Source organism: Eleginops maclovinus, chromosome 18, assembly GCF_036324505.1.
Source record: "Eleginops maclovinus isolate JMC-PN-2008 ecotype Puerto Natales chromosome 18, JC_Emac_rtc_rv5, whole genome shotgun sequence".
NCBI lineage: Eukaryota > Metazoa > Chordata > Actinopteri > Perciformes > Eleginopidae > Eleginops > Eleginops maclovinus.
In genome coordinates this window covers 15290344-15312688 of record NC_086366.1, presented here as the reverse complement: position 1 = coordinate 15312688, position 22345 = coordinate 15290344, and the positions used below count along the sequence as shown (strand labels likewise).

Below are 22345 nucleotides of genomic sequence, written 5' to 3'. Positions count from 1 at the left end.
CCAGAATCTGACCAACATGCAAGTAAACGAGAAGAAGAAGGTTAAGGTAGACGCACTTTATTCCTAAAACAGAAGCTGCACCATCAGTAGCGGCACACAATTATATGTACACATATACACACACAATTACCTAAATCTGTTATATAAAATATATAATCTGACAATGTACCTTTTAATTCCTCTTCAGAGCTCATTGAGTTACTGTGCGAGAGACTCTGGAGCCAAAGCGGACAGAGAGGTAAGTCTCATCCACTCATTGGGTGGGACACAAATGCCCAGGCCAGCTTTTACTTCATTTTTACAGCATGGCAATAAAAAGGTTTGTACCCTTTGAAAAAATAATATTCTAAAAGCAATCTACAGCAAATTCACTTGAACAGGTTTTTCCGTGTTGTAATTGAGAAAATTACACTTTTTAAACCAATTCCTTTACAGTGAGATGTACACACCCTCTAGGATTTGTAATATATAAAAGATATTAAGCATTAAAAAATCCACATTTAAAAACTTACAATAAATAATATATGCAGGCATTTCATTAAGATAAAATTTCATAGATTGCAATCTACAGTCATTAAAAAGACAATTTATTCTCGTTTATGAAACGTCCCTTGATCTTCCAAAATGCTAAAATGGATTCTTGGCATCTGATTGATTGATTGGAAACTTGTAGACAGTCAGTGTTGTGTGAGAAACACTGGGGGAGGAGGAGGAGGGATGCTTCCTCCACACTCGCCCTGATGGAGTGTAAGGTCCATTGAGTGTCCGGGATCATTCAAAGCAGGAAATCCAATCAAATCTCAGCACTTTGATCCCGTTAGAGTTCAGAGCATGTTCATGATAAAGTTGTACATCTGTGTGAGCACCACAAAGTGAACGGGCAGACAGGAGCGTCGGTCCTGGGTCGCAGGGTCGCACGTCAGCCAGGAGAGGGCGTTGTACTGCTCGAGAACAAATCTGTAATGTGGAAGGCAGAAACGGCTTTGTTAGTACATGTGTCACATAATCCCTTTAATTTTAACAGGCTGTTATCAAGCTGTACGTTCTGAATGGAGCAGCTTACCTGAGCACATCAGAAGTGTGGTTCGAGTCGAGGGGGTGGGAGTGTTTACTGTGCAGGAGCTCGTCTGATTGGACAGAAGACACGTGCAGGTGCAGAGAGGCCTGGGAAAAATGAAATATACAGAAGCAGATTAGAGAAGGCGCCCCCACATCAGGAAGTGTACAATCCGGCCTTTACATCTTTTTTGTATTTAGTAGAAAAGACATAATGTCAGACAGTCTTATGCTCCTGGTTAGTCTACTGAATTTTGGTATCAATTATGAAATAAACACTTCAGAATTTATCTCCAATCACAAGTCCATTCATTATCACCCGTGTTCGCCCCTTACAGCTCTTTCTACAAACCATTCCCATAAAGAATCTGCACTGCCACTGAGATACTGGAAGATATGAGAAGATAGGTCCATGCTCTAAACACAATATACAGAAGAGGAACATAATGTACGTATAAGGTAACACACCACGTTAGTGGACACTATGAAGCCCTTACACTAGTGCAGGTTCAGCAGGGCTCAGTCCTTGTCTCTTTTCTCTCAATTGTGCTACTATAGTGCATAAAGCTTGCCCTTTGTGGATTGGGATTTGAGTTATATGATAACGACAATTGTAAAAGGCACTGATTGATGGCAGTGCGTTGATCGTTTCTTTGAAGTAGCTTTATGAGCCATACCGACTGTATCCAGTCTGCAGCAAATCCAGCTCATTACCGCCCCCTACTGACATAACAAGGGGGTAACATAACTGAGAGGCTGGTTCTCAGTTTGGTCCTTAAAGTTACAATCACATCTTTATATTGATCTTACACACAGCCTTTCTGGAATCCAACTGATAGATAGTTCATTATAGCGACAGAGAACAGGCTTTTCTAACTTAAATGATGTAATGAAGCATTTCATAGCCCCGGTTGGGCCAAAATACAAACAATTCTTGTTAAGAGAAACATCTTTTGTTTAGGACTTTATAAGATGGCACATTTGTCTCAAGTAAAGTGAACTAGGAACTGACATTTCATCTAACTCTAGGAATCAGACTGTCTCTAGGAGTATGGTTACATGCTTCACATATCTCAAGAACCATTCGTCCCATACATTTCCCATTAGTTGTAGCCCTGCTTGAATATAAATGAGTGGAAAGTGCAGTGTAAATGTACCTTGAGGAAGAGTGGGCACTGGTTCTGGGCTTGAGGGCAGGCAGACCAGAACCAGTCAGGCAGTGGTCCAGTTTTGGCTGTGGAGACGAAGTAGCCCAGCGCCATGGGCTGCTGCAGGATGTTCAAAGCCTCCTCATGGGACTCCATCCGGTCAGCGCCCTGGCCCTGCGATTAAACATTTTGGAATGAGTGGACAGAGCAAGACCTGTTTTATACAGCACGAGTTTTGGATTGCAATTGTTTCTTTCCAGCTACTGCCTCCATTTACTGTTATTAATAAAATCTTAATGGCACCATGTATTAATGGACTGGCTACCAGCTCCTGAAACTGCGGGTCGGTGTGAGGTTAAGATATAATGAGCTCAAGGCAGGAAAAGTTTTTAGTTCTCCGTTATCTGGGAGCAGATATGTCATTTTTCAAACAGAAGCACACATTTAAGCGTACCATTAACTACACAAGTCATTTCCTATCTCTTTCAAGCTTCAGCTTCATCTATAGGCAACATTCTGCTCCACCTGAAGCTCACTGGCTCACATAAAAATGTTTAGGTTGCTTCATCTGAAATAAGGACGTGAAATTGTAAATTGTACTCCAATTTAAGGGTAAACTAAAAAACCCCACATGTTTCAGGGTCAACCGTGTGAACACAGAGTCTCTTCATCTTGCAGGTAATTCTCAATATTAGACTTTAAATTGACTTCTGTATTATAATTGGATTATATACTATTGACATACCTTTGTTCCATCTCCCCCCTGGTGGTAGTGGGAGCCGGGGGAGTGAACAGGGGAGGTTGTGGGGGAGTTCGGCAAGATGTTGATGAGGTCCGGATCCACCATGTCGTTGTCAAACAGGTCGAAGAGGCCCATGCCGTCAGATCCATCTGCGGAGAGGAAACATGTGGAGGGTCAGGGTCTGTCACACTCATGGTTCAATAACTCTGGACCAGGAACAAGAAGATGAGGAAGTGGCACTTTTCTGTCAGCTGCAGAACGTACCGGGGTTTATAGGGTTAAAGTTGATGTCGATGGGCTCTGCCGTGTTAGTGTTGACCTGCACCATGGCTGAGGTGGGGAACACCAGGATGTGGGTGCAGGATGTGTCCTGAGGGGTGTTCAGCTGCGATGTCTGCATGTTGAGCGTCGTGCTTCGACCAAATACTGAACCTGTCGACACAGAATCTGCAGACACAAGACAGGCCATCAGAATCAGAGACAAACCTTTAAAACTCAACCGCCTTAAAAAACTCTACACCACCATGTTACTATTTCCTTTTACCTGGCATGATGACAAAGGATCCCTGGGGCTCCATTGCAACTAGACAGGCGCTAAGGATGCTGGGAGTGTCAGCAGCAGAGATGCCACACAACCTGCATGTCTCCTTGAGGCGTTTACTGAGAGACTGCAGGTTCCTCCTGCTCAGCAGAATACTCCAGTCTAGATCAGGAGGAAACAGGAGCTCATTAGTGACAGTTCATGGGAGTCAAAAAAGATACTGCAAACACTGCAGGGTTGTGTGTGTGTGTGTGTGTGTGTGTGTGTGTGTGTGTGTGTGTGTGTGTGTGTGTGTGTGTGTGTGTGTGTGTGTGTGTGTGTGTATACCTCTCAGCTCCCCATGGCCCATTCTACCAAGCCGTCCAATGACCACCCTCCATGGCAGCGATGTCACCTGCACCAGGCCGAGACACCACTCCCACAGCTTCTGCAAACCCACCCGCCTGACTGAGCCCTTTTTCCTGCGCGCCCTGAAACAGACCAAACGCATATTTGGGTTGAATACAAACACAATCTTACGGTAATTAAGACAGCAATGAACTGTGGGACAAATGTCAAATGAATGCATGTTTCTGTTTGGGACTGCACATACCTGTTGGGAACATCGATACTAATAATGCAGGTCTCCAGCAGTTCTCCATGCTGGTCGGTGCAGGAGGCCAGCAGCCAGCGCTGGTCGTGGGAAAGGCAGTAGCCGACAAACAGGACGTTGTACTTTTGGGAAGCCTCGCCAAACGTCTCCCCGAGCTCCGTCTGCTTGTCTTTTATAGGAGCCAAAATGAACGGCGGCGTGTACAGACGCAGACATTCGGGCCTCTGCACAGGAGAAACAGGGGTTAGTTTAAAATATGAAAAACAGAGGACACTTTAACAAAAGACAGAAACAGTTCCAGATGAACTTCTTTTACCAGGAGCCACACAGGTTCCAGTTGATAGCCAGAAGGGTGCTTACCTCTGGATTCTTTAGTGCCATGTCGATGGCAAGGCCGGGGCCAAAGCCCGTCAGAGCCTTGAAGTTGGTCGAGTTGGGCAACGGCCGCCGACACTGAGTGAACACAGAGAAGGCCAGCGACTTCAGGTGCTGGCTGTAGAGGTGACGCTCCCCGCTGCGCACCGGCTGCAGCAGATACTGGCAGGGAACGATCTGACAGAGAGAAAAGTAAGTTATACTTTAGTCTTTCTGAAGAGAAACCTCAATGGGTTTGCCTCTGCTTACTCCCCCCCCCCCCCCTTTTTAGGGCCTCAATAGAAACTTTGAATATGAACAAATACATTTCAGTCCTTAACAGCCTGTTAAAGAGTGTTGTGCCCATTTGTATGTTTCTGTTGTTGTTTGTGAGCACTGGATGGCGCAATGGGGCGCAGGGTATTTCGGTGACCTCACCGGCACAGATGTGGGTGATTGGGACTGGGAAGAGCAACAGTTTTTTGACCGTGTGGCCGTGCACTCGCTGTTTTTCTTTGCAAATAAAATGATATTGAAAGCTAAACATTTTGTAGTTAATGGAGATTACACGCAATCAACTAGTTTACCCAGTTTAGCAAATCCCTCTGTGATATCGAGAAGCAATACTCACCACAAAGAGAGTACTAATTAGTCTTTTAAAGTAAATGATTATTTACGTATAACTTACATTTAATTTGTTTATTTAAGTAAACAAATTAAATGCTTAAACGACAGTGTCTTGATTCCAGCTCTGTTTGGGTTCATCCAAGCGGTAACAAGTTGTGTCATATTTCATTAAGGACTTAATCATCCTTTACATAAAGAACATAACTAATAGCAGCAGAGTTCATGTACCACCATACTGGGAATGTTAGAATGTGCTTACTGGATTATTACCAATTAGTAGAAAAAGCAAGGGGAGTGCAATGAAGTAAATGTTGTGATGAAATAGTATTTTATGCGTTTTCTGCATCTCTTGCCAATTATGGTCAAATTAAGTACAATATTTGCTGTATTTTTATTCTCTTACTTAATATTTAAAAAAGTGAATTACAGCGCCAAATTGAAAGTAGAAGGACATTAAGCCTGCTCTTGATCTTAATTACCACTGCTTTACTTTAGACTAATGCCTAAACATTAGCACATTCACACTCTGGCAGTCTATGCACTGTTGTGTCACTACATCGCAGGTGTGGCAGTTAGCGCCTCAATTAGTGTCTGCTAATGAGTCCCCTTTCCTCCTCTACTCCCTCTGTGCCTGCCCGTAGCCTCCTCTGTTGTGACTAATCTGTCAAAGGGGAGAATATTATTTAAAACTAAGGATCGATCAGAGCACATGAGCAGACTGCTGTAACTGTGTGATCTTTAATGTCAGTGTAGTAGACTAGTGGTGTAGTGTAGACTTCCCATCTATAAAAAAAACCCCTTTTTATTATAACACTAGGACTCTAATGTTGGTCTGTACCTGTACGGAGACAGCGTTCCTGATGCGAGCGGGCAGGAACTGGAGCATCTCCATGTAGCAGCGCAGCAGTCCTAGCGTGTAGGCGCTGGAGTGGACGTCTTGGTCGGCGTCTTCGTAGCTGAAGGGGTCGACGATATACACCACTATGGCAGGCGGGTAAGACACAGCGTGGGACTCTCCGTCTGTTGGCTTGCCCACTTTGTCCCTCTCCATTGTGCTGTTGATAAAGACACAAAATCAATTACATGACATTTCATTTAGCTGGCGCTTTTATCTAAAGTGACTTATATAATATAATAAACCCTAAAGATCCAACAGCATAAAGAACTAGGAAGCAGTCCAGAAGAAACAGATATTTTCACAACAATAGAAAATCAACAGGAAAAAGGAGGAGTAGCAGTGTGTCGACAAATAAAACTAAAACTGTTGCATGATGAAATGCACACTCACTGGCCACTTTATTAGAACACCTGCTCAGCTGCTCGTGAACGCAAATATCTAAATCAGCCAATCACAGCAGCAACTCAATGCATTTAGACTTGTAGACATGATCAGTACGACCTGGTGAAGTTCAAACAGAGCATCAGGAGGGAGGAGAAGGTGATTTAAGTGACTGACTGGGCTTGGTTGTTGGTGCAAGACGGGCTGGTCTGAGTATTTCAGAAACAGCTGGTCTACTGCCATCTGGGTTTACAGAGAATATTTAGAAAAAGACAAAAATATCAGGTGAGCGGCAGTTCTCTGGGCCAAAATGCCCTTTTGCTGCCATAGGTCAGGTATGCCGAAGATCATATCTGAGCGCACAACAGGTGGAACCTTGAAGCAGATGGGCTACAGCAGCAGAAGACCACAGCGGGTGCCACTCCTGTCAGGTGAGAACAGGAAACTGAGGCTACAATTCGCACGGGCTCACCTAAATTGGACAATAAAAGATACAGTGGGGCAAAAAAGTATTTAGTCAGCCACCAATTGTGCAAGTTCTCCCATTTAAAAAGATGAGAGATGCCTGTAATTTTTATCATAGGTATACCTCAACTATGAGAGACAGAATGAGGGAAACAATCCAGGAAATCACATTGTAGGATTTTTAAAGAATTTATTTTCAAATGATTGTAGAAAATAAGTATTTGGTCAATAACAAAAGTTCATCTCAATACTTTGTTATATACCCTTTGTTGGCAATGACAGAGGTCAAACGTTTTCTGTAAGTCTTCACAAGGTTTCCACACACTGTTGCTGGTATTTGGGCCAATTCCTCCATGCAGATCTCCTCTAAAGCAGTGATGTTTTGGGGCTGTCGCTGGGCAACAAGGACTTTTAACTCCCTCCAAAGATTTTCTATGGGGTTGAGATCTGGAGACTGGCTAGGCCACTCCAGGACCTTGAAATGCTTCTTACGAAGCCACTCCTTCGTTGCCCTGGCGGTGTGTTTGGGATCATTGTCATGCTGAAAGACCCAGCCACGCTTCATCTTCAGTGCCCTTGCTGATGGAAGGAGGTTTTCACTCAAAATCTCACGATACATGGCCCCATTCATTCTTTCCTTTACACGGATCAGTCGTCCTGGTCCCTTTGCAGAAAAACAGCCCCAAAGCTTGATGTTTCCACCCCCATGCTTCACAGTAGGTATGGTGTTCTTTGGATGCAACTCTGCATTCTTTCTCCTCCAAACACGACGAGTTGAGTTTTTACCAAAAAGTTCTATTTTGGATTCTTCTGACCATATGACATTCTCCCAATCCTCTTCTGGATCATCTAAATGCCCTCTAGCAAACTTCAGACGGGCCTGGACATGTACTGGCTTAAGCAGGGGGACACGTCTGGAACTGCAGGATTTAAGTCCTGGCGGCGTAGTGTGTTACTGATGGTAGCCTCTGTTACTTTGGTCCCAGCTCTCTGCAGGTCATTCACTAGGTCCCCCCTGTGTGGTCCTGGGATTTTTGCTCACCGTTCTTGTGATCATTTTGACCCCACGGGGTGAGATCTTGCGTGGAGCCCCAGATCGAGGGAGATTAGCAGTGGTCTTGTATGTCTTCCATTTTCTAATAATTGCTCCCACAGTTGATTTCTTCACCCCAAGCTGCTTACCTATTGCAGATTCAGTTTTCCCAGCCTGGTGCAGGTCTACAATTTTGTCTCTGGTCTCCTTTGACAGCTCTTTGGTCTTGGCCATAGTGGAGTTTGGAGTATGACTGTTTGAGGTTGTGGACAGGTGTCTTTTATACTGATAGCGAGTTCAAAAAGGTGCCATTAATACAGGTAACGAGTGGAGGACAGAGGAGCCTCTTAAAGAAGAAGTTACAGGTCTGTGAGAGCCAGAAATCTTGCTTGTTTGTAGGTGACCAAATACTTATTTTACCGAGGAATTTACCAATTCATTCATTAAAAATCCTACAATGTGATTTCCTGGATTTTTTTCCCTCATTCTGTCTCTCATAGTTGAAGTGTACCTATGATGAAAATTACAGGCCTCTCTCATCTTTTTAAATGGGAGAACTTGCACAATTGGTGGCTGACTAAATACTTTTTTGCCCCACTGTACATGTTGCCTGGTATGATGTGTCTCGATTTCTGCTGCGACATGCAGAGGGAAGGGTCAGAATCTGGCGTAAATAAATGAGAGCATGGACCTACTCTGCCTTTGATCAGCGGTTCAGGCAGGTGCTATAATGTGGGGGATGTTCTTTTTGCATACTTTGGTTAGTACTTAGTACCAATTGAGCATTGTTTTAAACTCCACAGCCACCTGAGTATTGTTGCTGACCATGTTCATCCTTTTATGACCAGTCTACCCATCTTCTGATGGCTACTTTCAACAGGATAACGCGCCATGATGTCACAAAGCTCAAATCATCTCCCACTGGTTTCTTGACCATGACGATGAGTTCACTGTGCTCAAATGACCTCCAGTCACCAGATCTAAATCCTATAGGGTGCTTTTGGATGTGGTGGGACAAGAGATTTGCATCATGGATGTGCAGCCGACCATTCTGCAGCAACTGCGTGATGCTATCATGTCAATATGGACCAAGATCTCTGAGGAATGTTTCCAGCAGCATGTTGAGTCTATTTCACGAAAAATCAAGTGACTGAAGTCAAAAGGGACTCCAACCCAGTACTAGCAAACTGTACCTAATAAAAGTGGCCGGTAAGTGTATTTAAATAAGCTAAAATGTAGGTCACATTGTCTTCCAATGATACTGTAATACATAGTCCATGTTGTATTCAGTACAGAAGTGCTCTGCAGAAAGAACACCTGAGGCAGTTCCCAAGCTTTTGAGTAGCCAGTTAAAGGAAACCAAATAAAAAATACAGTCATTTTAGAAATGTATTCAACCAGAAGTTGTTAATAAAAGCAAGGAAGGGGCAAAAACCAAATTAAAAATGGATAGTTTAGAATAATATCTAAAAGATTCAAAAGCTTTAAAGGCCAATTTGGTGTTTGATTTAACTATTAAAACACTTGAAACACTTTGAAACAATAAGGATGAGCCAGAATGCTGCATTATAATACACATTTTCCAAAATGTCCTTAGTTTTGAAAATGATGACCTTAGTTTTGAGATCATCAAATGCATCCTGCGTCTGCTGACTGATTCAAAGCACTGCCAGGTGTCACCGACACCGATGTGAAATGATTGGTCTATAACATGAGATCCTGTATTTATATACACCACACTGGATGAAACGCACACCCTCTCTCAAACTGGAATATACCACAGTGTACAGCATACTACAATGTCTGTTACATCTTACATCAAAAACCCAGATAAGCCATTTCAAGAAATGATATAATAATAATAATAATAATAATAATAATAATAATAGCAACATTGCATCAGGGTACAACTTCCTCACAACAGCAATTAAGAATCTCACAAGAAACATCAGGCGTGCAAACCAAATCACCAGCACCCCTCAAACCCCTCTCAGACCTTTGTAGTTATGCAGTAACACAATACACCAAACTTTAAACCTCCTTCCAGCTACTGCCAACAGGAAGCAGCTTCGTAGCAGCCAACAATAACTTCCAAAAAAAACCCCATTGGTAACAACAAAAATGCATCTCTTTGTCTAGCAGCTAAATTGGCTGTCATTGTGGTAACGTACCTCTCTGGCGCCTCGACGGGCACTGGAGGCTGGTTGGCTGAGGGTCCATTTTCTGCCAGCCCCCCAGTTCCCTGTGGGTTTGACTGCGGTCCGTTCTGAGAGGAGCTGCCCTGCAGGCCTGCCGTCCCAAACGGTGTGTAAGAGCTTGGCTTGGCTGAGGACATCCCCCCGATTGTCTGGGGAACTGAGGAGGAAGAGGGAGGGGTGCTGTTGACCTGGGCAGAGCTGTTGCTGGAGCTGGTAGTGTTGGTGCTCTGGGGTCCTGAGGTGGTGCTGGAAGAGCTGGAGGTCTGGGACAAGGAAGACGCCACAACAGGGCTGCGCTGAGACAATAGGGAGCTATCCAAAGACTGCTCTGACAGGTACGGAGCTGAAAGGAATCATAAAGGTAAACAACATTATTAGTTGTCTTTTCTGCAAACCATGCTACCTTTTCAAGGATTTAAGATGAATGATTAAAGAAGTTACCTAGATCATAGCGGCACACTTCAGCAAAGAGCTTTAGCCTATTAAAGGCTTCATTGTTTCCGTCTCTGGCAGCCATCTTAAGGAACCAGTCACTAAGGGGCTGCTCCGTCATGCTCCTTCCTTCTGTGGCGCCAACCTTCAATACGCCCTCTGGATGACTCTTACAGATGGGCCTGTGTTGCCCAAGCTGGCATGCCTGTCGACAAAAAGGGAATGAGCACCATTTAACCGCATGAATCACTTCACAAAAACATGTAACTGTTTTTGTGGGCATGTCCGTACAAGAAGGATGGGTTTTATCCTGTCAGGTGCGTACCTCATACATAGCACTCAGATCTTTGAAGAAGGTCTTGGCTCCGCGGAGCAGAGCCTCATTTTCTGGGCAGATGACAACATATCCCACATCTCTCTGGGAACCAAAAGGATCCAGAAGAAGCTTCTCCCAGTATGGCAAGCCAAAGGGAGACAGCACCACAAAGTCATACTCATAGCCGACCAAAAATGTGGGGATGGGCAGAGGCTCGGGAGACTCATCTGTACCTGTAGCAAAAAGAAGACAATGTTCTTTCAACAAACACAATATTCCAAAACAGATCTCAAATTGTGTTAAGAGATTAGATTGTTGAGGTGAAAACACTTTCCACATACCATATGATCCCCTCCCAGCCATCTTGTGGAACTGTTGCCAAGTGAGCGGTCCCTGAACGCCCCAGGAGCGCACACTCCTCTTCTTCTGAATGGTGTCCTGCAGCACAGGCTGCAGGGACAACAACACCCGCAGGACGTCCTGAGAGAATAGCTTGCTCATGTCTGCTGCTGAAAGAAGAAAAAAAACAAATTCAAAAAATGATTTAGCTCTATCATGTTTGTGGTTGGGAATAAAAAACCAGAGGACAATTAGAAGAAATGGATAAAAGAAATACATACATTTGCATTTTGGCCACTGATGAAGACACGTGCTCTTCACTAGTGCTTCATCTACTTTTCCTCCTGACATATTGTCCATGAACTGCCTGCCGTGCTCCAGTGCCATGTAGCAGTCATTATAACAGTCTCTCTCTTCCACCCTCAGAAACGAACTGGGTGCTGAGCTCTGCTTGGTGTATTCTACCCCTGCCATTGGGGCAAAAGGGTTAGTGCACTGGTCCTGCAGCAGCAGGATTAGTTCATCCGGAGGTTTCTCTGTCAGGCTGCCAGCTTTGTGAGCTGTGGAAGCTCGCAGCTCTTCGAAACACCGCTCAGTGTCCCGACTGGCGTCTGAGCCGCGTACCACCACGTCCAATTCGTCCTCCAGAAAAAGCCCGGCCGACTGGCCAAAGCGTCGATTGGTGACAGCGCTGAAGCCGCAAGTGCAGGGGTACTGGGCCTCGCCGTTGTCCTTGAGGTACACCCCTACATCTGCTCCTCTGATGTTCATGTTGCAGACACACACGCAGCAACTGTCAAAGTTGCAGTCCTTAAAGAGGTTCATGACTGACTCGGAGAGAATGAGGGTGACGTAGAGACTGTGAGCCTCGGGGATGGAAGGTACGGTGGCCGGCTCAACAGAGCTGAGAGGTCGACAGGTGGAGGCAGTGGAGGCGGGGGAGTAAAGGTCAGAGTTGTCATACTTAAGAGAGCCCTGGACACTCGCTGGGCCACGGGGAGTGCGTGGAGTGCGGGGTGTGCGGGGCGTAGGCACAGAGAAGCGCGGCGTGGCTGGGGAGGGAAGGATTCCGGGGCCGCTGTTGCTTGGAGGGGCACTGCTGGACATGAAGGGCGTGTGGGTCTGAGGGGTGTAGGTCTGGCTGTAGTCCGGCTCCACACTGGGGACGTTACTGGTACAGACACAAGCAGAAAACTAAAGTTAGTTTTGTGGTTCAAACATATACCTAAACTATTTTATTAATCAGTTTGATGTGTAATGGTCTAGAAACACAACAGTTAATAAAACATTTCATTTTTACAAGAAAATATATATTTAAATTAATTTCATTTATAATAATTATAACATCTGGCTATTCAAATTGTTGCCCAAACTAATTTTTTTTTGTTGACAAACTCAAGTCATCACTTCTTTTTTGAAGGTCAACAATAAACTCAAAAGTAGTTTTTTAAAGAAAACATTTGCAATAAACTATAAAGTGGTGCCTGATACAAATTGGGTAACGGGGCTCATCCCAAGCAGGCCCCTCCCTCACTTTCCTGAAAACAGCACTGACCTGTCTTTGGTGAGGAGATTGACATTCGTCACTGGGGGTATCAATTCCATTTTGCCCATGGTCCAACTGGGCGTGTACACACAGTCTTCTGGCAGTTTGATAGGCAACAGACACTGGCTTGGTAGCACCTTCAATGGTGCGTACATGGAACAGCCGATCAACAACTGACACGTCTCTGGCTTGTATACAAAGGAGAAGTCCTAAAAGGAAAAAAGCAAAAGTGGTGAGATTCACTGATGTAGATGTTCTGCGAAGTTCATCCTTGGCAGGTGTGCTTCATGTCACACCTTTATTTCCGATGGCTTTGGGCTGCAATATCCCTCCTCCACCTCCATCTTGAAGTGATTGTTGAGCTGGCTGCCATCCAACATGGTGAGACCCGCCCCTCCTTCCAGGCTGTCCTTGCTCCCAGAGTTCATGGGAGAGTAACCCTGCTGCTCCAGGGAGGGTGGGGTGGGAAACATCTGGTGCAGGTCTGCTGAACCTGGGGAAATAAGACGTTATTACTTCTTCTATGGTTACATTGCACAATGACTAACAGAAACAAAGTCTCCTTACTTATGCAAGATAGAGGATCCAACGTGGCTCCTGTCTTGTCTTTACAGCCAAACTTGTCCTCTGAACCAACTCCAGCTCTTTTGGAGCCAGGCTGCGCAGACAGGGAAAAAACAAAGTATATATTAAATACATTTCATATCCAATCTTTCAACAGGCTTCAAAGTGCCAAATCAACAGAAGTTATCAATCAAATCAGAAAACTGAAGAGTAAGATTTTCAACAAAAATGTTGCGCAACAGAGTGCTGCCCTTACCGCTAGCTCATCTTCATCTGAATTGAAGATTTTATCCAGGTCGCTGTAGGACACGGCCAAGTCGTTCTCGTGGATAAGGCTTGTGGAGGTGGTAGGTTTACTGCCCGATGCACCCTGACCATCTGCAACGCAAACAAAATTGGAGACCTTGAATAACCAGACTCCAAACATTACATTTAATAAAACGAACAAAGAAAGGGGATTCTCACCGTCAGCGGATCCATTTCCTTCCTCCACCTGGATTGAAGAAATAAAAACATCAGTTTTTGAAATATTGTAGGAAGACTATGACATATTTTACAGTAGATAATCAGGTAAACCACGACCATTGTTATTTGAATACAGGATCATTACATAACACACAGTTCACTGCCAGATATACTCAGTATCTATATAAACATAAAGGAATACTGGCAGAGCGGAGATAGTCCTTTAACACTTGTGAACAAGTACCTAAATAAAAATGATGGGGCTTTTTAAACACCTTTAACAATTTCCTTTTTTGTTTACCAAAATAAGTCAAATGCTTCTGAAAGATTAAGAGCTTTCTGAAACCAAACGCCTTAATAAGAACAGTTTAAGAAACATTTTAAGTTTAAGAAACCAGTAATTGTGTGATAAACAACCCTAGCAGTCTGACAGGCGTTTGATGGCAACTTTTTGAACCTGGTTATTGTTGATACTCAGTGATACAAACACATTGGGGTCAGTGACACGAAGTATGAAGGTTCAACAAACTTAAAAACACTGACACACACTAAAAAGGTACCAGGCCGTAATTACGGGGAAAACCAAAGCAGGACACAAAGCATGCAAGGCAACCGATTCATCCAGCCTGTTTATGAACCCACCTTGTGTTTCTTGCCGTCCCTTTCTGTGCCAGACTTGTCCTTCTTCTCTGTAAAGCTGAACTCCTCGTCTCCCTCTACAAAGGCGTAAGGGTCCGGCTCGTCACAGTTTTCTCCGTCACCTGTTGCGGAGGTAAGATGGCTGTTTCTCCGCTGGGCGTAGGTCCTGACCAGCTCCTGGGACACCTTCAGGGGATGCATGGAACCCGACATCAACCTGAGGGGGAAGAAATGGTGCAGAGTTGCTCAGACAGATACAGGCATGTGGTTTAAATGAACAGCTTCAGAGTATTTCAGCACTTACTCTGTGACGGAGACTATATTTTCTGTTCCTCCACCTCCCCCAGAATCATCTCGTATTTTATCCACAGGTAACAGCGGCGTCACGAAGCTTGATGCCTTCTTCCTGGGCAGGTTGAAATACTTCCAGGGGTTGTGGGTGGAGTCTTCGTTTGGATTAATGGCTGAACCCACAAAGACAGTGGGTTCCAATGTTTCATTGTAAGCTTGGGAGAAGGACAGAGGCATAGGGATGTTCTCCAGCCGAGGGTCCTCCGAGGAGCCCTTCTGAGGCAGCTGACAGGGCTCCACCGATGGCGGGTAGAATGTTTGATGAATGGGCGTGGACGAGTTCTTTATGGCGCCTGGAGTCATGTCACCTTCTACGTGATCGCAGGGGTGCGGGCTGAGGGGAGGGGGAGGAGGGGATCCGTTGAGGTCGGAAGGGGGGCCGTGTGTGTGCAGCGTAGGGGCTTTGGAGGACACTGTGTCCACGTGGTGCAGACTTGGATACGAGCCGTCCTCCTGTGGTCTCATACAAAGCCTCTGGTTCTGTGGCTCCAGGGACTGCTCCTCGCTCACAGAGTTGCGGTGGTGAAAAGGCGTCTGCGGCCTCTTCTGCTGCTTCTCCCCCTTCTCCAGCTTCTCGCCCAGCTTGTGCTTGAGGGCCGGCTGGGCAGGCTGGCCTGATGAAGGTGGGTGTCCTGAGGTGCTGCTGGATCGCTGTTTTTGATTCTTATGTCTGGATGAAGAGAAAGACGATGCTTATGAGATCATTGCTATTGATTATTAAAATAAGTCATTTAGGGATTTATTCAATTCAAGATACCTTAAGCAATTGCAATGAGGCCTGTGAGTACACTCAACAAAATCCCAAAGACCAGTTTTGTCCGACTCCTCTTCACAGGTCCCATTGGTTAATGTAGTAAACTTCCTCCTATTGAAAAAGGGCAGACTGATATTTAAAAATCAGTCACCATGTAAGCAATAGTTTGTCAAATTTTGAGGAAGCAATGGCAACAAACATACTTGTTCCCTGTACGGTTTATGTTATATTCCTTCCACACAGACTCCACCATCTGGCTGGCCAGCCTGCGAGGGATTTTACCCCCATGAAGAGTGTTGTTAGAGCTGTAGCCATCCGACGCAGAGGACAACTTGAGCCACTTCTGCACAGGCTGGTAATCTATGGAGGGAAGAAAAATGGGAAAACAATACTGTTATTATGCGGAAGCTCTCAGAACAAAAAGACCAATGAAGGAGTTTGGTTCTGGTCCATATAGCCTTAAGTCTTACCAGTCTGAGCCTCCTCTGGTGATGTTGGAGGAGTCAGAGTGACAGAGGACATGGCAGGATCTCTGTGAGCAGCATGGCCCTGCTGAGCACCACACAGGCTTCCTGATGTGTTCACGGAGCCCTGCAGGACCACAGCAGGAAGGTCTGACATGGGGAGAAGCACCAGGCAGGAAGGGTACACCATCCTTACTCCCGCTGCAACCAAAGAAACACAACCATATACTTAAAAAAATGTCTGACCACATGTGGAAATGATTTGTTTACATTTGTTGCAACATTGCAATTGATTTGAAAGCCGGTTATTGGACTTATTCTGCAACTGTAGACATAAAGCTCAGCACAACAACCACCAAGACTGTTTATCATTATTCATGTCTTACCGACGAGGACCTCCACAGCCGCCAGGGAGTCATCCTCCCAGTCTGTATCCTCCATCTTCTCTTCCTGGACGTCCTTGGGATTTGGGCTGATGGGATAGAACTGCCTCCACTCCTCTATGAGCTTCTGAGTGGGGTGGTCCGACATCTTAAAAGCCTGACCGGTGAGGGTCCCATTCAAGCCATATGGGCTAAGGATGACTGCAGGGCAGAGGAGACACAATACTTATGTAAGGTAACTGATAGTCAAACGAAAATATATTTTAAAAAAACATTTACATTTTTTAACGTTGTGCATAGCTGGTGATTTTCTACCTTGCAAAGGGTTGGAGCTCTGCTGTGCGAGGCTGAGATGCTCTTCGTTCAGCCGCTGAAGAGGCTGATGTTGAGCGATCTCCACACTCGTGCACACGTTGCTGTCGCCGTGCACGAAGAATGTGAATGCACAAGACAGGTGCTCGCTGCAGGGTGGGTCAAAGATAAAAAGGGGTTTTTGTAATTAGATATTCATCCCTAAGCATAACAACATAATTAGGTAGGAAAAATAAATACAGGACTAAAACTTCACATTGCAGTTAGCACACAGATGCTAATATAAAGCCCTGCAGGCTGTTGAGGTTATCAATGTACTTTCCAATCATTGGGAAGGAATAACGCAAGGGGGGAAAATGAATTAAAATGGTTTGGATGAGGTGAAATGTACAGTTCCTTGCATTATTGACTTCAAATCATGCTTACAGGGGAAAACGGTTGCTTCTACAGATATTAGGTGGGGAACATACAGGCCTGCTAATAACATTGTGTACATGGCACACTCTGTTTTAACCCAGCTAATGTTAAAATCAAACCTTCTTGCAATGCACATGCAAAAATACAAGTCAAAAATAATCATGGTAGATTATTATAGTCCTGAGATGTAAAAACAATATTAACATTTATTTTCTAACTACCACTGGTGGGCCAGGCGGCTAAACACACTAAAATAGTTGTTGACATGGTTGCTGTAAAACCACTATGCACATTCAGCATTTTCCAAAGACTGCCCTGTTCACCAGCCAGAGAGGGCAGGCGACAGCGAGGCTGCCAGACTCTTCTGTTAGAGGTGCTGCGCTGCCGTCTCAGCGCACACGTGTAGAAATCATTTTGTAGAAAAACAAGTTAAACAACAGTGAGCCAAGAAATTGCTCCCTATACTATACCAACAACTCCTTAGCCACTAAAACTCATACAGTAGATAAAAAGCTGCCAGAGGGAACTGAGCCAAAGGGCTTTGCATCAAACACGAGTCAGCTTGGATCAACACAGCCAAAAAGCAGAGGCTCAAATTAGCTTGTCAGGGAACTCCACTCAGGGAACCCTTCTCTGAACCAGCTACTTATGTGCTGCTGCTGGTTCACCTCAGGCATGTGTTTCAACAACAACACAGACATGCTTTACTGTGCAGCGGGGAAAGTGAAGGTGTGGACATTAAACATTCTGGGTTACGCTGTTACCTTAGCGAAGTATAAACTGTAATAGGAATTAAGCCACATGCCAGCTGGGTGACTATTACTTTGATGAGAAACTAGGTGGATGATGTGCCACGCTGATAATGTAATTATAAAATGGTGATAATCCTGTCATATACAACCACATTTGTAGAATTCCAGGAATCTAAATGTGCGGTGTATTGCAGGCTATCAGTGACACGAATGTACTTGCAAATGCTTAAATCCACATGAGTTACAACTGACCTCAGAGTATAAAAACAGAGAGAAGCTAAATCAGAGCAGCAGATAAGCAGTCAGTTTAGTGACGTGGTTACAGTACTTAAAAAAGCCTTGTGTATATTTGTTCAAGCTATCTTTCTTATAGTAAGATGATTTCTCATTACCTTAAAGTGCTATGTAATTATAAAAAGATAGTTACTTGGAACAATGCAGCTCCAAAAACCACATCAAAGTTGATTCCCAAAAGGGGATTTTGACAATTAAAGGCTGTCATAGGGCAGGATCTGTTTTGGAAGCATAGCAAGACATCTCCTCAAATGGGGCTTTCCACATTGCGCTGCAGCACACATTAGCACAACATTCATAGGCGTCTGTCTTTAATATTTCTTGAACAAGCATAGTGTTTTGCATGCATACTTCAAACCCTTTTCCCAACAAATGTATCATGCTGCACAGTTAGTCCGCCTCTTTATAAGCACAACCCCCACATGTTGCAAATCTCAAACCAGTACTCCGATATCAAAGCACAAGCACAAATCATGACAGCCTGCTCTGCTGCCATATCTATCTCAAGCAATTTTGCTGCTTGTGTGTTATAAACAAACTACCTTGACATGTAAGATAGACGTTTATGATTTAGGTGGACAACACCATTGCTAAGGGTAAGTGGCACTTTTCCAACTTCTGAATAGGTATTATGACTTTTTTGACTAAACAATGTCAACATGCTCATATTAAAATATTCCCAGCTATTTGGGCAAAACATCCCCTTCTTTTTAGAGGAAAAAGATTTTGTGAAACATCTGTATGAAGTGTTGAGATTCATTAATAGCAGTATTTACAATGACAAAAGTAAAAACCCATAAGAATTAAAGTCAATCAGTGAGTGAGGACAGTATTTCTGTTAAAACTAGAAAAACTACAGCAACCGATAAGAGTCCAGCTGCGACCTGATGTTGAACCAAAACAACCGGTAGAGGTAGAAATTCAGACAAAACGCACCCCAGCTATAACTTGCTACCTGACAATCGGTTAAGTGTCTGCTTTAATTAGACAATTTCTGGCATGTTGTATAACTTTGTTGACTGCTATTTGGAAACAGGACATACCTTTTATTAATGGTCTTCTCCTCCTTTTGGTATGGCTTGACAAACCATTTGCCGATGCGAACAAAGCCACGGTTCATGAGACAACGCTCCAACAGGTTGTGGATGGCTTTGAAAAGAAGCGTTCTACACTCGTAGGACAGGCCACTCTCCCACTCACCATCCTCTTCACCTGAAACATTGCAGATACAATAAAATCAGTTACTTTAAAGAAAAATATAGATCACTTCTTCCTGATAAACAAAACTGTCTCATGGTAACTGTACACTGCGATCAAATAAATGGGTTGACATGCATAAGGGGACTTTATTATGTATTTAGAAACAACTGACTGCAATATTACCTGAAGTGTTTTCGCATACGAGTATTTTATTTTAACATTAAACTTATTGGTAATTATACAATCACATGATCCAAAACAGAATTAGTTAGCCACTAAGGTGTTAACAGTAATGACTTATGTTAATTGAAAGAATGACCAATTTGTTTATAAATAGCATCATTGTAAAGTTCAAAAATGAAAAAGCCTCATGGATATGTGTTTGAATCCTGTTGTAAGCACTTATGCTTTATCAAAAGCCATATAACTCGAAATTAAACCTTCGGAATGTCTTTCAGAGAAAGGTTTCTCTCTATTGTCTCTGTGTTGTTTTCAACTAGCACTTGACCCTCCTTGAGACAGGAGACAGAAAACCTGGTCAGTGTAGCAGACCTTAAAGGGAATTGTTTCAGATATATTATCAAAAAAAGATGGAAAGAACCCTTGGTCCAAAATCAAGACTGAGTCAGGTGACTGATGAACAAACCTTGTTTACATGATACTGTACATCTGTGGCTGAGAGCCAATAGATTCCACAAGGCTTAGGAGACACTCAAAGATATGTCTGACAACTTATCATCAGACCTTTCATCTTTAAAACGGCATTCAATTAATTGCTGTAGTTTAGAATTGTTAGCATCGTCAAACACTTAACATGTTTAAACATCAACAGAGTTTTTGATGCGGACAAATTTAGCCTGCAGCTCTAGACTGTATCTGGTAATAATGTCAACCACTACACTCTGGATTTTTTCTTGTTTTTAAAAACACAGTGAGGCCAATTCTAGAGCACTTAAACTGCTTGGATTCTTTGAGAACACACATCATTTGGGGCAGATGTGTCGATATTGTTGCTATTTACACTGAGGAACTAAATACATTATAGTGTAACCAATTCTGAAAGACATGGAAGTGTTGCATTTACTTACTTGAGAGCTCATTATGGATAAGCTCGGCAAAACTGGGGTCATCCCCCCACCAGAAAAGCCAGAGCTCTCTGCGACCCGGGGTGTGGTGCCTTCTCCACACACTCAGCACATCTGCTGACAGGCATCGGCTGAAACTACACAAGATAGGGTCTTCCTCGGTCACAGGGAAAAGGATGGGCGAAGAGGTGGGTCCTTGCCATACAAAACGCCGCCATTTTATTCCAGTCAAATCAGCCTAGAGAAAAGAGAAAAAATATTGTCAGAATGAAGCACAACATAGCTGCACAGCATGAAGCCAATCATCTGTTGTTGGCTTTATGACTATGACTGTGTGTGTGTGTGTGTGTGTGTGTGTGTGTGTGTGTCTCTTCCCCTACACACATACAGTGTTTCTTCCTATAAACACACAGTAATAAGAAGCTAAAGACTGCTGTCATTCAGAAAATCACTTTGAATGAAAAGAAAGTTGAAAACTGAGACTTGCTGAAAACTTGGAAAGTTTTGTAATACTTTGTACATCTGACACCACTATCATGCCTTAAACACAACTGTCATGAGGTAATTTACTCAGCAGTTATTAACAACAAGTGACGCACAACTGCAAGTCAGTCTAATATCTGATTAGTTTGTCTTATTCATTACCAGTAACTAGGTGATTTAACTTCCCATATGCATATTGTTTAATATAACATTCTCTGTAATTAATGAAATATAAAATGTTTTGAAAGGTTATAATAATTCGCCAGTAGGCTTGACCTGTTACCATCATAACGTTAATGCTAGTTGGGTATTTCTGGAACCAATGCAGTGTAAACATGCAACTAGGCCATTTTCAGGGGGAAAGTCTTTAATATACTTGCTCTGCAGTATGTGCTGTCTCTATTATGAAAGTTATCTAGATCACGATGTGTAAATTGCAGGCCCGATGCCTTAAAGCCAGTCTGCAACTGACGTTACAAAGCTTGTTGCCTGATTAGCCAAAATGGCTTTCTGGCCTCTCAGTATCATAGCTAACGCTAGCTAGCGCATAGAGCAGAGTCTTACCAGGCAGAAGAGATTGGAGTGGCAGTCCTCCAAACTGGCCCCGTTTGGTACAAAGCACGAACTCATCCTTTCACTGCGTGGTTGTAACGTAAAAGTCCATTGTCTCAATCAGCATCTGGGGCAATAGCCGATGTAGATAACTCACTGGGGAAGCGGTGTTCAGTTGTAATTGTACCGTTTAAGCGCTGACCAACTTGCTAGCTACAGCTAGCTGCCGCTAGTCAACCAGACAACTTCTAACCGGCGCTAGCCACAACTAGCCCGGTAGCTAAGCTAACGTTAGACAGGCACCCACCGTCAACTGTAAGCTTCTAGCTATTCGGTTCATCAATCCTATATGAAATGTATTGTCTGATCTGGTTAGCCGCAATTTTGCTGCTACATTACCTTACTGAATAGTCAACGTAAACATGACCAGAACAGTCAAATGATAAATCAAATACCAGAAAAGTTAGATGCGCAATAAAAAATACGAGCTCGAAAACTAAAAAACTTCACCCCAAAAGCTTAGTCCCCGGTGTGCTAATGCTAACGCTAGCTAGCTGATCTGAAACAATTTCAAAGCAAAGGAACTCTCCCCTCCCCCTGATCTCTCCTAGCCTGCTAGCACAAAAGCTAACATACCAGAGCTCCAACGCTAGCTTGCTAGCTAAATAAAACAATTAGCTACACCGCCCTCCTTTTCGCTAAAACCATCACAGGGCTCCGTCATAGTAAAACTACTCTTAAAACAAACGGAATGCTAAATTGGCGAGACTACTCATCGGCTACTTTTCTCTGCCTGATCCATGGGTCCTGCAGATTTCCATTATTTCAGTTCATGGATTGAATTCTTTAATGGCGGCCAGGAGGACAACTCTGCCTCTCAACTCCTATTGGCCAATTTGTGGTAATGGGGGCGTCATCCGTCTTCAAGTAGCTCCATGACTTCACAGTTTACAAGATGAGAG

The 22345-nt window shown here is 43.8% G+C and overlaps 1 protein-coding gene across 3 annotated transcripts; it reads right to left on the bottom strand.

The window, feature by feature from the left end:
• Positions 1–41: 41 nt before the first annotated feature.
• Positions 42–22225, bottom strand: LOC134880481 (mediator of RNA polymerase II transcription subunit 13-like). Of its 3 annotated transcripts, XM_063907428.1 has the most exons (30): positions 21396–22225; positions 20352–20586; positions 19107–19275; positions 16604–16749; positions 16292–16489; positions 15912–16106; positions 15645–15801; positions 15445–15552; positions 14641–15357; positions 14340–14553; positions 13698–13725; positions 13489–13610; positions 13236–13326; positions 12965–13161; positions 12678–12877; positions 11404–12293; positions 11125–11292; positions 10793–11016; positions 10477–10672; positions 10009–10378; positions 5899–6115; positions 4440–4631; positions 4080–4303; positions 3815–3957; positions 3491–3649; positions 3211–3393; positions 2950–3095; positions 2214–2378; positions 1064–1164; positions 42–957 (listed from the first exon to the last, which is right to left on the bottom strand). In XM_063907428.1, exons 1-30 carry the CDS (start codon positions 21459–21461, stop codon positions 825–827), a joined length of 6354 nt encoding a protein of 2117 aa, XP_063763498.1. In that variant the 5' UTR covers positions 21462–22225; the 3' UTR covers positions 42–824. The 3 variants fall into 3 exon arrangements, with proteins under 3 accessions (XP_063763498.1, XP_063763496.1, XP_063763497.1); XM_063907426.1 differs by having other exon boundaries at positions 13489–13725; XM_063907427.1 differs by having other exon boundaries at positions 11125–11289; positions 13489–13725.
• Positions 22226–22345: the final 120 nt, after the last annotated feature.